The sequence below is a fragment of the Thunnus albacares genome, chromosome 11 (assembly GCF_914725855.1).
Source record: "Thunnus albacares chromosome 11, fThuAlb1.1, whole genome shotgun sequence".
NCBI lineage: Eukaryota > Metazoa > Chordata > Actinopteri > Scombriformes > Scombridae > Thunnus > Thunnus albacares.
The window spans coordinates 413,153-431,825 of record NC_058116.1 but is presented as its reverse complement, the minus strand read 5'-3'; the positions used below and the strand labels follow the sequence as shown (position 1 = coordinate 431,825).

The window sequence follows — 18,673 nt, the reverse complement described above, 5'->3', positions numbered from 1 at the left end:
GTGATTTTCTACTGAGCAGTATGTATCATTGTTCCACACTGGTGTGTTGTGTGGTGTAAAGTTATGTTTATAAATAGAGGAGGGTTTGCTGATGGAAATCAGAAAGTTTATCCGGTAATTAGCTACAAACAAAGTCACAACATAGTAAAAAGTCTATTCCACCCATTTTCTGAAAGATTATATTGGGGATAATAAACCAAAAGGAGTGTTTATTCTTAATAAAAGATTTTAACCATTTCAATTTCAAGACACCATTCATGATATCAAAGTCGATCATATTCACACCCCCATCATCATAGTTTTTAACAATATCATTTTCCTTATGTACTGACACTTATTTCTCCATATGAATTTGACATCGACACTGTTTATTGATTTTGTCATTCTCGCTGATATGGGAAGGGAAAATGCCAGGTAAATGAGTCTGGATAAGCTGTCCATTTTGGATAATAAAACTCTCTCAAATATTGTAATAGCTCTCTGCAACCATCTATTTAGGATTGCCTTACATTTGTCTATAGTATTCCAAATATTCATCTTGATAGTTTTATCCTTAGAGATGACAATCCCCAAATATTTAACCTCCTTCTTAACCTGTATGTTGTATAGTGATTGCAGGGGATGTTCATGTAAGGTTAACATTTCACTTTGTTTAAATTAAATTATAAGCCTGAAGCTTTTGAAAATTGTTTAATAGACTGTAAAGCTAATGGGATTTGGTTTTCATCTTTTAGAAATAAAGTTGTGTCATCAGCCAGTTGCCTTATTATTATTTGTCTTCCCATCACTTTTAATCCTTCAATACTATCATTCTTCATCAGAATATTTAGCATTTCTGCAACCATTATAAACAGTAATATTGAGCTGCTACATCCTCGACGAATTCCCCTCTCAATATCAAATCTCGAGCAGGTGCCGTGTCCTAGAGCTGCCAAGCTATTGATACCATTGTATAGCATTTTAATCAAATTTATAAATTTCTCTCCAAAACAAAAATAAGAGTATCCAGTATGAAAGGATGTTCAACAGATTCAAATGCTTTTTAGAAATCTAAGAATAAAACAAACCCTTTTATCTGAAGTGTATCATCATAATCAAATAAATCTAATACAAGTCTTATGTTATTATGAGTTGACCTTCCTTTCAAAAATCCTGATTGTGTCTCACTAACTATGGTGGAGATACCTTTTTTTCAGCCTATCAGCAATAGCCCCAGAGAGTATTTTATACTCAGTATTAAGCAAGATGATGGGTCTCAAATTATCTAATATTCTTTTATCTTTACCTGATTTAGGGATCAGGGTGATTAAACCTTGTTTCATGCTTGACGTCAGTTCTTTCTTCTCTACACATTCCTTTAAAGCTTTAAATAACAAATTTCTTACTTCTTTCCAAAGGAAACACGGCAGCTACACACAGCACCCTAGCACAAGAAGAAAAGTTGAATGGTGGTTGTGAGAAATAAAAACATGTCACTCAGTTGTCCTGACTGCGGCCCCGCTGTTTCATACTTTGTTTCTGTGCTACAGGTGTCTTGCTCAGCTCAGGGCCTGATGGTGTACGTTCAGGATCGCTCCTTCCACTGCTTCCGTAAAGGTCAGCTACTGAGTGTGAGCGTGCGAGTCAATGACTGGGTTTACAACGGTGTCCTGATCTGCCCCGCCTGCACCGACTTCTGTGATGACTGTCCTCTACCCCACCAGCTCCTGCCCATCAACACTTCCAGGAGTAACCCCATTGGTCAGTATCATCCCTCCTCTCTATACATGTGTTCAGCTTTTTTCTCTTTGCCATTTAGCTTTTAGTTGGTAGGTGAATGAAACCGGATTTCTGTCTCAATCAACAAGGCAGTCAAATCTAGAAAATCATACATTTATTTCAAATAAAATAGGACAAAGTGAACAAATTTAATTACAAGTTATATAAAGACCAAAGCCCCATAACTGACATTGACATTAGCACAAAGTGCAAAAGAGCTGGGTTAAGGTGAACATACAGTTAGTCAGCAGGTATGCTGATTAATAAATACACTCTCACTAGTGTCATAGCTTTGAAGCAGCTGAGCCAATCACAGTACAGCATCACAACAATTTAGTTCTCATTCTACTGTTTTTCACGTGGTAAATGGTCACATCACATATGATGCAGCAGCAGCAATAAAACATGAAACAACTTTTGATTAAAAAGAAAAAAAAAAAAAGTTGGTGGCGCACAGGATTGATGAGGCTCTGTACCCTAATGTCTCCCACAGAATTAGGCAGAATAGTGAGTTATAACCGACCTGTCGGTGTGTAGAAGTGCGGGTATTTGTGTTCTAGCACCCGAAAATAAACACGGTGAACAACCGCACATAATGGCACTGCCCTCTAGCGCAGCACTTCTCCAATCAGAGGCTGCAGATTTATCAACATATCTGTCCTGCTGCCTTCAGATGCTGCAGGGATTTCATGAGCTGAAACTTTTCAGACAGTATGAAGCAGCTGTGTACAACAGATACTGTAAGAATTGTTCAGATTCATTTATATAATTAATGCAGGATGCTGTACTGACATTCCTAGTTTAATCACATTAAATATTATTTTCATGCTGATTTAATATACTGAATGGAGAGTTTTTCATTGAAATGTTTTATTTATATTTTAAGCATCAGCCCCAGAAACAGACGTGGTTCTGAGACTTCTATTCTCCACTTAACATCAAAGACCCAGTTTCCACCAAAATACCAGCAGCTCGCTTTGTGCTGCTTTATTTGAATGAACCTCCCACCTTATTGTGCCTCTCCTCTCACCTGTGCACCAAGCTGGGTACCAAAATACCACAGAGACAGACAAAGAGAATTTGTGATGTCTTCCTTAAGCTGGGGACACACCTAAAGAGAGCTGAAACCTACAAAGACTGGACAGACCACATAAAAAGTGTTTCCACCAACTGGCACAGATTTTTTAGTCTTTGACAGTCAGGAAGGAGCACAAACCTTAGGACCGAGTAATCACACAGACAACTACTGCTCTGTAATGACTTGAGTCCTGGTGTGAGTCAACCTAGCAAATCCTGCAAGAATGATGCCAAATATTGCATGTTTTTGTATCAAAACAAACATGTAGGTAACCATCTGCTTGTACTAATACATACATGGTTAATATTAATATTACAGTTTTTGCTGAAAAGGCTAAAAAAGAGGAGAGAAAAGCGTGGGTAATGTGGACTGTAATTGGAGATGAGTGAATTTTGTTAAATGAAGTGAAATGAAGGTTCTGGTCAGCTGTGCAGCTCTTCGCTGTTGCTGTTGACTTTAATTCCGTTTACAGTTTCCTTTCCATTTCAGTTGTCCAGTGCTCTCAACACCACAAACCTCTTTGCTCACTATTTCCTCTCTCTTGTTTATTTATGGTACGTCTCCCTTGACATACGTTGACATGCAAGTAATGTCGGCGTGATTTGACTGATAGCATTATTTATTTATTTTATTTATTTATTTTTTTAAATTTTCTATAGATATCGTGGTAATATTGTTATTGTGAATTCTTTTGGCCACGATAATCGTTTTGTGAAAATCTGATATCGTGACAGCCCTAATCTGAAGATTTAAGATTAGAATCTTTATATATCACACATTAAATGATTTTATCTGCTGGCTGTCAACATCAACTGACCCAGACTGACACACACCCACTCCAACTCTGTCCCATCTGTTGTCATGCCCAAATCACATTCATAATCAGGTCAACAGCTGTGTGTCCCTGCCTCTACTTGAAACTACTTTCTGGAGACTCTGTTATTAGTCTTTGGAGCCGTTTCTAAACTTACTACTGTGACAAAGCTCCTCCTGGTGAATGAACATGTCACCCAGTGCAGCTGTGTGACTCCTTGACGTGTTTTTAATAGTTGTTGGACAACAACGGAAGTCTACGGCACAGAAGAATAAGATATATCAGGCTGTGGATACATGCAAAATACTTGTTGTTTTGTTTGTTTGTTTGTTTCAGACCCATGCTCCAGTTCTCCAGGTCTGGCTATCACTCTGTGGCTCCTACTGCTCAACCTGCTTCCCCTAGTGGCTGGACTGCTGCTCTGCCACTGCAGCTGATAAACACAAACACACACACACAAACACACACACACACACACACACACAAACACACACACACACACACACAGCTAATAAATCCTGCCTATGAAAATTTACATTTGCCTGCCAGGCGCACACACACACACACACAAACACATATCAGATCATGGTCACTTTTGGGGACATTACATAGACTTACATTCATTTCCTGAAGACTTACCCTAACCATAACCACTTTGTGCCTAGTGATTTTCTGCTTGGCTTTTGTCCCCAATTGGACAAGCCATCCTCAATTAATTGGTCCTTAGTCTGAAATTTGTCCCCAGAAGTAGCCTATAACAGACCACGCACACACACACACACACACACATACACATACACACACACTCACACACACACACCATGGTAGCTGGACAATATGTAAAAACAAAAATCAACAATTCACTGACCTAAGTTGAAAACACTCATCTGTAGCCCTGTGTGGATTTGGGTCACAGACCTTTCTTCCCCTCCTTCCATCCTTTGTTTCCCCCTCTGTCCTCTGTAAGTTTTGCTTTCCATTTTTTCCTCCATCACTCCTTCCTCAGGACCTGCATTCTTCCATTCTTCTTTTCTCCATTCCTCAGTTCATTCAGTTTCTTCATAAATGACTGTATGTTCTCTTACCACAGTCAGGGATCTTTTTGCTGAAGCCTCATTCAGGTGTGAATCAGTGCAACATGGAGCATGTGGTCAAACCTCAGATCATCTGGAACATCAGTCCCCTGGTTTAACAGACAGCAGACTGTACACTTTCTGTGCTTTCTGGCCTGTGGTGCAGCAGTTTTCTTCCCAGAATTCCCAACTTGTACAGAAATCAATTACTTCAACGTGGGATCATCTTAATACGTCAATTTCCATTTTTCCTTTATGCTATAGTGACTGGAGAAGGAGATTAGTCTTCTCAGCTGAATTGCTGATCACAGATTTCTTCTTGCTAAATCACATGTAAGATGAGCAACTGACTGTGGATCATCCTGTTCTCTGACACTACAGCTGCCCACCATCTCCTATCAACCCAGATAAAAAACCAGGAGGGACACAAAAGCAGGACAGGAAGTGGAATGCCTGGTGGGAATGCAAAGAATTATAGGACTGTTCATGACAGTTTAGATATTAGAAAGTCACAAATGTATATACAACTGGCTGGCTGTAAAACTACAAACTACCTTCAAGGCTGAAAGAAGTCTTCTCTGCAGTTTGGTGACCCCCGGTGGCAGCAGGAGGTAACTGTTTACATTTTTAAAAGTTTAAAAGACCTTTTTACCCTCTAATGTGAAATATAAACATGACACTTACTTGAGCTGCATTTCCTGTTTTTAGAGGCAGGCAGGGATGAAAGTGGTGGAATCAGTGTCCCGGTCTCCTGCTGACAGGTCACATGAGTTTCAATTCTGCATTAACATAGGCTACAATTATACCAAAAAAGCTCTTGTTTTTAAATAAATGTATGTACATTCAAAGGATGGTCACAACATATAGTAAGCTACAGCTATGAATCCAGTAAAAGAGGCCTGCTTGGAATCCTATCTTCGTCAAAGTTACACTGTGTTAGAGAGCATTTGCTTCAGCTTTATGCTCATCCTGGAGGCTACAGTTTGTGGTTCATGGTGTGGTGGTGTTGTATTGGATTGCATTGATAAAACATTTGGAACACCTTCCAGTATAATTCAGTCCAGTATGACATGGCTGCAGGGTTGAATCAATTCACTTAGTTAATGTTACAGGCTTTGCAGAGGTAGGATTCATTGCTGGGCTGTAGTGTGAGGATGTATTGCATCAAACATCTCTATTGTGTCTAATCCCTGTATATGTCACTTACCTTTATTGCAGACCATAAGAATTGCTAGTTACTGGTGTCATGTTGACATGGGGGTGCACAAACTAAACAGCTGATCTTGGGTGAGGTGTACTGATTATGACTGCTTTGAATGATCGCGATCTTTAACTAAATCTAGCAAGAGGTCATTGGGTGCTTTCCATTTGGCCTAACATGCTTCCTCACCTGCCTCCCTCGCGTCTTAGCCGCTCCCACTGAGGATGTAAGGAGTGTTATTCACAAAACGGGACATCCTTGCTCACTGCAGCACCGTTTTGAGTCTGATACTTTTCAGGCTCATTCTGGGTATTATTAATAGCCTAATAACCAAAACTGTGTGGCTGTATTGGAGAAATATGTAGACAGGCCTTTTAAATATTTTCCTGTATGCCTGATGAAGAAAAAGTAATGCTTTCATGATTCATAATTCTACAACGAAGAATAAAGGCCACTGATTTCCAGAATTAAGTCATAATATTATGAGAAATTCGTCAATATTTTGAGAAAAAAGTCATAGTAGAATAGGTTGCTCTGATTGTAAAGTGTCAAATGTCATAGGTTGATTGGATTACATGAGCATGTTTTAATTTTTGCTGACAGCCCACAGGCTCATGTAGCCTGCAGTTATTTAAACTTGTGTAAAGGTGTGTTTGGACTGCAATGTCACTCTCCTCTGAGCTGTGTCGCTGTGTCTGCTCTGGTTCCCTCTGGCTTAGGCACCTTGCTCTGTTTGTCTCCATATTGCAAGGATGCTTACCATTGGAAAGCAAGGATATTGGAGGTGGTGATGTTAACTTGTATGGACAATCAGCTGCACAAAGGTGAGATTTGTGTTTTATCAGAAGTGTTTCCAAACAGTTTGTTTGAGGAGAGGTTTCAAAGATGAAGACTAGTGGTTAGTTTGGAAAATGTATGTCTTGTTACTGACTTCCCCTCCTCTGATAAAAAAGCAGCGCACAGCCATTTAACTAAACGTTCTCATTCAGAGACAGTGTCTTTTAGATGGTTGTGTCACTGTGTCGGTCTGATACTACCAGATCGGCAGAACACAGAGCAGGAACATAATGCACAGCATAAATACGTTAGTGTAGATTCTGCTGCCTTTCACATCATTTGCCTAAAGCTCACTCAGCTGCACTCACTTCCTGATGCCATGACTTCACTCTGGGCTCAGCTGGACTCCAGCTGCTACTACTTCAAAACACATCCACGTATTCACTCATACATTATGGAACTGGCTTTCTCTCATAACAAGATGAGGTTATTGGTGAAACCTATAAATTTAGGTCATCACTCACTCAGACTGCTCTTAATTGTTTACTACCACAGAATATTATACTAAAATTATACTTTTTTCTGGAAATGTGACTTTTTGCACTTAAATTTTCAGCTTTATTCTTGAAATATTACAATTAACCCCTAACTATAACTCCTTAAAATTGCAACTTTATTCCTGTAATATTATTTTTCTCAAAAAATATTATTATTTTCCCAACAGTGTCCCTAATACTCCTTCATGTACTTCAGATTGAACACACATTCAATAATTTGTTTTATCTTATGAACATGAAACATGATAAACAATAGAGCCACAGTGGGTATTGTCATTTCTTTTCCCATGGGTAGTTTCCCTAACCTGTTGTATTGCAGTAACATTACAGTAAATCTGCTTCAACAGTGGCCTGGTGCTCCTTTCACTGTCCCATCTGATCAGCTGACCAATCACTAAACAGATTTATGTTTACAGGTGTTGCCATTAAAAAAAAATGTCCACATAAAATTTCCCTGTGGTTCCTCACTCATTGTCTCCTCCAAGACACATGAGGGATTAGAACATTCCTACTGGCAACGGAATTCAATGGATTTCTGGGTCATGGGCAGGAGGATGGAAGAGTGAGGATGGGAAGAAGCAGAATTTTCTGAATGGAAAGCACCCAGACTAAGAACAAGCACATCTTATTTCTGGCAACTATGAAATCAAACTGTAGTAGTATCTGGGACAGCTAACAGCAACACCAAGACACATTTAGGAACTGCTGAAAGTAGATGATGTGTCATGACGGGCACAAGCACAGATTGGGACACTCAAATCATGGCAAAGGTTGCACAGTCTGCACTAGGATTAATGTACTGACAATGTTATGACATTATCAGAACACTTACTGCTCTTTTCTAGATGGACTGACAGATTGTTCAGACGAGGAAGAAAAAGCCGTGTACACATGTGAGGGAACGCCTGCTTGCTGTCAATCATTACAAGCTGTTAGGTTTTCCTGCTATCCACCAATGAAAACCTGAACAAGCCATAGTTTGACGAAGATGATAATGTAGCCGTTATGCCCCCGCCCGCCAAATTAAGATTATTTATAGCTCTCATTGACCCAACAGGAAGTCGGTGCTGAGCCCATACTGGAGCATCCTCCTTCCTGGGGGATGTCATGTTTAGTGTTGTTTTAGAATTATTTGCTGTGGTACTGCAGCAGTATTGAAGATTTAGATGTCAGCGTTAATTTTCACCTGTTTCCCTTTGTGGTATACAGTCATGAGGATAGTTTTTGGTTTTTAGTAATAGCCATCTCACAAAACCCTGACATTTAAGTCACTGAGAGCATTCATAAAGTTAGTTACAAGGAGAATTTTGAAAATATGTACGATAGGTAATGTTCTTAGTGACTTATTAGGTGGAAAATTACGTTATACGTTAAAATATGAGAAATAGGATTAAATCTCGGTCAGGATTTCTGTCTCGGTCAGTGCTGCCACTCTGTACTCCTTACTGATTAAAGGCCTGGTCACACCAGCGTATTACACAGCAAAATCTTTCAGCAAATTCAATTAAGTCCATTGGAATTGAACTGTTCAGTAGATTCGCTCACAGAGAAGTAAATCTGCACATATTTGCATGATTGACCAGCAGCAGACCATCACGACAGTGCTGACCTGTGAGGGAACAGAGTGCCAGAGAGTTCAAAATGGAGGAAGCTGTCATAGCCTATTAGCTGTGTGTTATCATACAATTGTATTTCACATCCTCTGTTGGAGTATAGAAAGCTCAAGTGAAACCAGAATGTCAGAATCTCATTTACATTTGTAACTACACTAATAAGAAGAAATCCAGCCTTGAAACATAACCTTACAGTACAGCCTGTTGTGTGTTTCACTCCACTCACTCCACTTCACTTAATGGGTTAAACATCACAGCCCACAAAAAGCAAGCCTGTTAGTGGTTAGTTCAGACATGTCTGAAATAACAGCAGGACAGACAGGACTCAACAGTGTAGAGCAGCCACAAACTTAAGAATGATGCAGCCCAATTTGAAATCTGAAAATGTCCCGCAGCCCACACAACCCTTTAATCACAACTCTGATCAACACACAAGACTAAGATGAAGTATTTCCCTACATATTTTTTATTTCATGAACAGAACAATGCTATGAGAATGTGGGCTTATGACAATGCAGTGTAAATACATAATCCATCCACATCAATTGTTTGGATCCTACTCACTGTTACATAAATACCTTACAGAGGTAGTCTCATGGATAAATCCTCCATAGCAGCTCTGAATGCACTTCCACTTCCAGTAACAAAATTTAGGAGTGCATGAACAATTGCAGTGTCTGGGCTCTATGAGATAGCCATACAGACTGGGCTGGAGTGTGTAGTATGACAGTCCTGTATGAGGACTACAAGGTTTTGAGACCTCAGCTACTGAGACTTGTAATCTGTGGCAAGTAACAAGGACATTATTTCTTGAAAAGCCAAGTTACAGTCAACTTTTTTAAAAGTTATTTTTAAATGCTTTGAGCACCACAGACTAAATTCCATGTATCTACATTGTACAGAGTTTGTGGCAGAAGTTGCAACAGCAGATATCTGAAAACTTGAGCATAAAACCAAAAGTACAATGTTTGCTGTCTAGACACCACTTGAGGTCAACATCCTCCTACAGGATCATGGGATTGGCTAAATCTTTGTCGTAGTGATGGACGCTGTAGTTTGGCTGCTTTTCCTATATGCATTACTTGCACTGGAAACCAGTGGGAACTTTACCCACGAGTTTTCAAACTGTCAAACATAATGTTGGTGCTGCAGTGATTTGGAGGAAGCTATACTGAAGGACAGCACCAGCAGGAATCCAATGGTGCTTAATATCAAAAAGGCTTATTTAAACAGAGTGTAAATATATCATTTAAATAATTTTTGGGTGTATTTACGATTAATGTTGTTTGTCTATACTTTAGGAAATGTTTAATTCCCACAAAGACATGAGCACTAACTTTGTTCTTTCCCTGCAGTTTTTACAGTGCACTGCTTTATGGATGAGCTATGGTTATGTTTCATGCTGTCAGAGGTTCAATTGAACTCTTTTATGTCTTCTTCATTACTTCAGTCACCAAATGAGAATTTTTTTGTCTGAAACAGCAATTGTCATTTTAATAACTTACCATACAGAGTGTAATGGAAAAATTGTGAGTTTTCTGTGTCTTTTTTGTAATAACAGGGTGGACAGATGATTGAAGTGCTGATACGTTTCCAGGTAAAAATGTTTTTCTGCAACTGCACAAAGAGAAACTGTTACAGCAGTTTACAGTGTGATGGCAGGCAGTTGTTGTTCATCTCTTTTTTTTTCATCTCAACATAACATAAAAAAACAAATCACGTTTGTGTGACAAAATAATTTGAAATACAAGAGGACCTTGAGTTGAGATTATTTTTCACACACAATTCAACTTCTTTGCTGGAATATCATGTTCTTCTACAGTCCCAGGTGTTTTGTGGCTGTACTGCAGCTTTTATCAAAAGGTTTCATTCCAAAATGCTCTATTCTCATTTTTATGTTGAAATTGGTCATTCTGTACATCTGAGAGCTTCTGAACAGGAGAAGGCTGTATGAATATCCAGTATATGGCTTTAAGAGAAGGATGTTTAATGATTTGGTGACTCTCTCCCTGACTGTTCTTGAGGGGCAGTGTTACCTGATAACTCCACCATCAGGTCAAAATTTCCTTCTGATCAACACTTTGGCTATAACAGTGAAATTGAAAAGCCTTTGGCCAGATTTCCATGAGATTTTCTGATACTATTCATGATTCCCAGAGGATTTATCAAAATATTTTTGGTTATTCTCTCACCTTCCCTGTAGTGGCACCGTCAGACCAACACTTTTATTTTTTACTTGCAAGAAATATCGAAATAACAGCCATTTCCTCTGCTCGCACAATGCCCACTCTCTGTCACAGTGAAGAAGAGTGTGAATACCATGTTATTGGAATAGTCCCATATTCAGTGATTAAACAAACTTGTATCATGTCATTTGACTGTGTAGCACACCCTGAGTGCACCAGACACACAGAAGTAGTAGCCGTACTGTACCTGTACTTTACTGTGTGGCGTGTAGCCTCTAGAGGCCACTGACAGGACTTCCAACATTTATTCTTGATTTGCAGCTCAGTTGCCAGAACAAAATGTTGTGATTGTACATTTCTGCAACCACGGATACGTTGAATCTCTACATTACAATATGTTTAATACGTAGCATATCAACATTTCTACAATACGTATCACAGGGAAAGACTGAAGACTCCTAAGGGGAGTGAATACTTTTCATAGGTGCTGTGAACAACCCAACAGTAGATAAAATTAGCTCTACCACGAGCAGCCACTACAATAAAATGCTACATACATATTAATGCATCAGCAATATGTAACAGTATGACTCTAACAGGGGCCATTTTCCAGCATTGAGTACCTGTACTTTTGATACTTTTGCACAATACTCACATACCCTACCATATTTTCAGTGCAGGACTGTTCTTTGTACTGGATTATTTTTACAATGCGGTATTACTACTTTTACTGAAGTAAAAGATGTTGTGTTTTTACGCATTGAGAAAAAAGATTCAGACAAAATAGAAGTAACAAATGATTTCATACTTTGGTCATGAGACCAGACGGAGTAAATGGGTTGATTTAGCTTTATTCTTTACCCAGTCACTTATAAATTCTCCACATATTTGGCTCATGGTTGCATCACATGTGCCATCTGCTGTCCTTTGGTTTTGGAATGAAACTCTTTGTACCAGTAGTGTTGCTTATTAATTCACTGCAGCTTGATTGTTATATTCTAAGATGAAACGCTGCTGCTCAGTGTATGCACTAACCCAAAAGAACTGGCCTTAATGTTAAAGGACATTTCTGTTTGGCGGCATTGAAATGAAAAGAATACAGTAAACGACTGAATGCTGGAGGAGTTTTTGTTTGTTTGTTTTTGAATTTATTTATTGAAACCCACAAATGCAGTTTTGCTTCAGGTCTGTCCATGTTCTTTAAGATGTTTTTGTTTAAAGTCGTATGTTTGGCAGTAATGTGATTGTGCTGAAGTGTCAACAGGAAGTCAGAAGCTACCTGCCCTCCTGTCTGTTGAGCATCGAACAAAATTCCCTGCTGGTTCATTTGTATTACACCACTGTTATCTTTCATGTACTGTAGAGCTTTGTGTCACTACTGTTAGTCATGTGCAGCATACTGAGGCAGGAAACAAGTGGTTTCACCTCACTGCAGTTTTTGATTTTAAAGGGTAATTTCATCTATAACTGACTACTGTAGGAGATTCTGTTTTCATTAGATTTTTTGTTATTTACGTGTTTAATATGATGACTGAAGTTGCGCTGAATTAAGGAAATCTGATTGGAGCATTTTGTTTGAAATAAAATCTGAAAAGTCAGCATTGGTGGAATTCTGTTCATGCACACTTGAGATATTTCTTTGGACAAATATTCAAGGGATTCCTGTTTCTGTTTTGCAGTGCTGAGGCTGTTTAAGAACACAGCCAATCCCTTCAATGAAACACTTTGCATTGTTGTCTTTATGTATGCATTTATTTTTTTTTTTGAAAAAAGGGCTGCTTTTTGAGACAAAATCAAGACAACTCTGAGACATTTGTCTATCAAAATAAATTCTGTCTATATACCAGAGACATGTTTTGTCTTGTTTAAAACTACACGTCAGAAATGTATTTAAAAAATCCAATATTGCATTAATTTAATATAATAAACCAAAATAGTTGTATTTGAGTATTTCTACAAGTTAAAAGCTAAACTTATTCTTTTAGACTTTAAATTGATTGATACATTTGAATATTTTCCACAAAAATGTATATATTACAGCCTAAAGTTAACATGACACTATTCTCTAAGATAACATTTTGTGTAGATTTGACTTTACATTTATTAATTAATGTCTCTAAAATATGAAAACAAGAAGAATTCTTTGGCTTGGTTCTGTAAGGTTCTACACAGAGCCTTCCAATGGACCATTTTTACAGCAATGGCGGATGGTGAAGCCTCTCAATAATTTCAAGGAACCTATAAAAGAAGGAAGGGTCATTACATCATACCAACATTCTGTGGTGCCAGACTTTGGTGCCAATTGTATTGAATCCTATGGGAGATGCATGGAGAAGCACACTAAAACCAAACATATCTACATCGTATGACCTTTGATGAAGAAATGCCTCTACCAAGAACACCAAGAACATACTTCAGACTAGAGAATACTGACTGATTTTTCAGTGTGCATTCATTTATTTTCTGTTGGTCTTCAAAGGCGCTCCAGAGGCACTTAAAATAGCATAGAAAGAGTGGCCTACAATGGCATGTTATGAGAAGACTAATGTTACACCTGTATATAATATAATGTATAATAAAAGGAAGATCAGTCAGTATTCTCTGAATTGCGTTCTTCTTGGTAGAGGCATTTCTTCATCAAAGGTCATACGATGTAGATATGTTTGGTTTTAGTGTGCTTCTCCATGCATCTCCCATAGGATTCAATACAACTGGCACCAAAGTCTGGCACCATAGAGCATTGGTATGATGTAATGACCCTTCCTTCCTTTATAGGTTCCTTGAATAGTTTCCAGAAGTTAGCAGCAAATACTAGCATCATTGTAGAGTTGTAGCAGAATAGATCGTTTGTGATGCACTTTTAAAAGGTAAGACATTTAAAGAACCAGATTGTACATTATCAATACAATACAACATTAGGGCATGTGATTGTAGAATGTTGGGTGGAGGTGGTGAAATGAGGTTAATCTGTGGAAAGTCAAAGATAACACATCTCGGCTCAATTTCCCCAGTGTTCAAAAACACCACCAGGGGTCCGTTTCACAAAGCGGGTTTAGTGAAAACTCAGAGTTTGTTAACCCTGAAATGAGGGAAACTCTGAGTTTTCCGTTTCAAAAAGGGAGGTAACTCAAACCAGAGAAAGAGGGATAACTCTAGCCTGTTTCACAGAGAGGGGTAACTTAAGCTCTCGGTCAGTTACCGTAGTAACAGACTCTATGAACCTAACCTGGTCGGGACCAGGTTTTTCTCAATGAACCTCGAGTTTCTCTCAGTCTCCGCCCTCTTTCAGAGCCACACACTCCATTTGATTTCCTCATTCATTCAGTCAGCAGGCGAGTTTTGGCGTAGCCTAGTTCTACCGTCTGTCATTTAAAAAAATCATTAAAAAAATCAGAGTCAGTATATTAGAAGTCCATTAGGCACAGTAGGTGGCGACTTTTTCATTAACATGGCATGTCCTTTTGATAACGATCCCGTGGATGAAGGTGCAGCATTACTGCGCAGAGAATTAAATATTCGTTGAGAGATGGTTATCAGTCCGCGCATAAATGTTCTAGCATTTCCAGACAATTATCTTTTTGAGCGGTACCATTTCACGTCACAGTCCATCATCTACATACAAAACCTAATCCGTCCTTACATTTGCAACATTACCAATCGTAATCATGCTCTCACATCCCAGCAGATATTGTGTGTTGCACTGTGTTTCTTTGCAAACGGAAGTTTTTTGTACAATGTCGGAGCCAGCCACTGGCCTTCCTAAATTCTGGCTTAGGGCCAGCTCCTCTGCCTCCGTTAGAGGTGGCGGTGCTGGGCCACCACCCGTTTTACGGGCATCAGCCTTCTTTCTGTTGGCTGAGTAGAAGTCTGTGTTAGTTTAAATAGGCTTAATTATTTAACAGAACATGATGTAGATGAGAAGACATTTATGTGTGTGAAACCAGCATTATGTTGGGGATAAAACAACTGCACAGTCAAACAGCCACTTAATATTTACTTTACAATGTAAAACATGATCAAATGAGGTTCCCCCATGAGATTATGCCGAGGTTTCACCTGTTTGAACAATGTTTTTATATTTCATCCTAAACTGCTTCCAAGTGCGCTTCTCCCTCGCGGGATTGGACCTAAATGAAATAAATTAATAGGCGACCAATCAAGCAGTTTTCCTCTGTAATATTATTGTGATTGCAAAGGACTACATTTAAACTTACGCATTGACCCGAGCAGCGATGTTCTCCCACGCCGTCTCCCTCTCTTTTGCAGCTGCAGCGGTGTTGCACTTCTTTTTGAAAACATGTTCAAACTCGCCGTATTATCGCATTAAGATTTCTAGCCCTAGTGGGGCGAAAAACGCAGCCCTCCGCTTCCCTGTTGCCATGGTGACTCGTTGAATCGGGGCTCAATTGATGCTGGCTTTTTATAGTTGTGGTGCACGCGCTTAACTCCAGGTGAAACTACTCCGAGTTGAATAAACTCACTCAAATCAGCTGTTCTGGAACCGGAAACTCGGAGTTTCCTATCTCAGAGTAGATCAACTCAGAGTTCAGGATTAGACTCAGAGTTTGTTGAACCTGCTTTGTGAAACGGACCCCAGGTGTTTATTAAGGCAGTTCTGATCGCCAACAGGCGTCTAAAACACGTGTGACGCATTGTGACGTTTGTTAATGATCTCCGCCCTGTGGTTTATCACAGCCAATAAAGTTGAACTGTAACCACCCAATCAATACAGAATGAGGGCAGACCACACTAATCAAGCACTGATCTCCTTAGCTGTTTGGATAGCCCAGAGAAAATCCCAAGTACGCACTTGGGTGTTATTTTATTATTATTATTATTTATTTATTCATACATATGATTGTATTTTCAAATACAGTGGAAACTGCTTACAGTGATAACGTCTGTCCAGGTCAAATTGATCACTGTAAGCGGATGGTTATTGTAGCCATTTTTTTCTTTTTCTTTATTTCTCATGCAGATTACCATCTAATTGACATTTGTATATTTATTACATGAATATAAAGTAATGAAACGGGCAGCGTTGCTATTTGCTGAATTTTACTGACTTTCAAAATAGGCTACATTACAGCGGTTTCAAACACTGGTTGTTTCGCTGCTGCATCTCGTTGGCTCGTTTTTGGCAGTTTGTCATAAACTTCAAGGAGACTACGTTTTTCATTTATTGACCTTCTTTTTCCCGTTGTGATTGTAATGTACACGCGGCAGCAGCGTCAGGTAACCAGCCGGAAGCAGACGGGTTGTGCGTCTAGGCTGCGGGAGTGGGGGCCGCAGCGGCCCGCAGCGAGAAAGTTGAACTGGAATCAACTTTTAGAGAAACGCAACCTGTAACGCTGCAGTGGTCAACCACAGCCGGCGATCAGATTGATTAGAGCTGAGGGAGGACAAACACATTACAAGGAAGAGGGGAGGACATTTCTCTTCGTTTGATAATGTTAAAAGTAAAGTTAGGCTTGCTGTCTCCTCATTTTAAAAAAGATGAGAGAGAGAGAGGATGGGGAGAGTGAGCAGGGGTAGCGAGAAAGCCGGTGAATGAGAGAAATACAACGTTATTTTCTTATTGTTTCATGGTGTTTATAAATAAACATGGCCACACCCCACACCTCCGCAACGCCTCCTAATGGTGCAGCAGCCTATAATTGCATATCATATGTATATCATGGGGGTAAGGTAAAAAAAATATAGAATTACCGTAGTTTTCATTTTTCCATGTTTTCATATTTGAAAATACCCCAAATGAACACTATAAGCAGACTACTTGATTACTATAGGCAAATTATTTAAACAGCATTTGTATAGGAATGATTCTGTCCTGAGCTTTTTTAATCCATATAAGCGGCTGATCACTGTAACCATGATCACTGGTGGTTTCCACTGTATGTGAAGAAGAGTGTAGTTATATCAACCATCTACATCTATAGCAGAGTAGGATTTTCATGCTGTGGTGGGAGCAAGCTGTGCTGATCCATCGATCTACCTTCCTGAACTGACTGGTTGTGTGCATCCCATTGCAGAAATAAAAGACTTGAATGCCCCTTCCACCTTGATTCCTATGCCATAGATGAGTCAGTAAGCAGTACGGGCGACAGAGTGGTCACATTACTGCTTAGACAATGTCATACCATAAATGAGCAATCTGGTATTATGCTGCTAAATATGTCACTTCCTGCTACAATAAGAGAGATAACCAGAAGGCATAGTCATGTGCAGACATTTTTAAATTCAATTCAGATCAATGCAGTTTTATTTATATAGTGCCAAATCATAACAAAAGTTATCTCAGGGTACTTTTCATATAGAGCAGTTCTAGACCACACTCTTTAATTTAGAGAGACCCGACATTCCCTCATGAGTAAACACTTGGCGACAGCGGCAAGGAAAAACTCCCCTCAACCTCAAGCAGAACCAGGCTCTAGGTGGGCGGCCATCTGCCTTGACCAGTTGGGTTGAGAGGAAAGAAGGAGGGAGGGGGAGAGGGGGGAGAGAGACACAGAGAAGCATAGTAACAACAACAACAATAACAACGATAATAATAATAGAGATATAACTAGTGATAGTAACAGCAATAATGGCCGGAGAAGGTGTCAAGGCAGGACACCCACAGGACACCGCCATCCCTGCATCATCCCTGCAAGCCAAGGCTCACAGTTCGGATCTTGGAGTTTCCTGCTCCAAGCACAAAAATTCCGGGGAAGAAGCCAAGTTAGTAACGTGCATTAATGGTACATGAATACGTACAGATGGAGAGGGGGAGGAGGAGAGAGGAGCTCAGTGCATTTATAAATATACTTGTAGTTACCATATTCTACTTACCATCACCATCTCCTTTTGTTTTTGTTTTTATGTGGTTATTTATAGACTAATGGCTGTCTCGTGTTATCATTATTATTCTCATCTCTTTATTTCATTTTTTATTTTCAGTAGATTAACACTTGTATTGTTTTTGTCTTGCATTGTTAAAATCAACATTTATATAAGAGGGCTTGCTCTATGCTAAACTGTATGCTTTAAAACAATACGTTATGAACATCTATGGTACAGGACTCAAGGTGGAAGGGGCATTCAAGTCCTTTATTCTGCAATGGTACACACAAGCAGTCAGTTCAGGAAGATGGATCGATGGATCAGCACAGCTTGCTCTCACCACAGCTTGAAAATCTTACTCTGCTGTAGATTACTATGTTGGCTTGAAAAATATAACATTGTAATCTTTACATTGTGATCACATAATGATATAATCTTAATAAAATAAACTTAAAAATGAAATAAAATAAATTAAAATGACTTTGTACCCTTTACAATATCAATAACACTCTATAACATCGATATCTACACAGTTATACCAAAACTAGAATGGATTCCTTAGAAAGGATGTGTCATTAATCCTGTGCACTACAAGTGAATATATCATAATTGTTATGGTCCTCTGCTGCCACCCTCAGGAATCTTACAGTAACAGCAGGCAAACTGGTTTATCCCAGTGAACAAGCATGAATGAAAAGCCTTTACCTGTTAGATAGCTGATATAACTACACTCTACTTCACATATTTGAACACATAATCATGTGTATGAATAAATAAATAATAATAAAAATAAA

General features: G+C 39.1%; 1 protein-coding gene across 4 annotated transcripts in view; it reads left to right on the top strand.

Annotated features, from left to right (window-relative positions):
- lmln (leishmanolysin-like (metallopeptidase M8 family)) overlaps positions 1-12,905 on the top strand; it is a 40,288-nt gene extending 27,383 nt beyond the window's left edge. For 2 of the 4 annotated variants that reach the window (XM_044365492.1, XM_044365494.1), the window contains 3 exons: positions 1,530-1,740; positions 5,105-5,334; positions 5,432-12,905. In XM_044365492.1, coding sequence (XP_044221427.1) covers positions 1,530-1,740; positions 5,105-5,289 — 396 coding nt within the window. In that variant the 3' untranslated portion in view covers positions 5,290-5,334; positions 5,432-12,905. Of the gene's footprint in view, positions 1-1,529; positions 1,741-3,986; positions 4,251-5,104; positions 5,335-5,431 lie in introns of those variants that run through there. The other 2 variants (XR_006405961.1, XM_044365493.1) reach the window with 2 other exon arrangements.
- Positions 12,906-18,673: the final 5,768 nt, after the last annotated feature.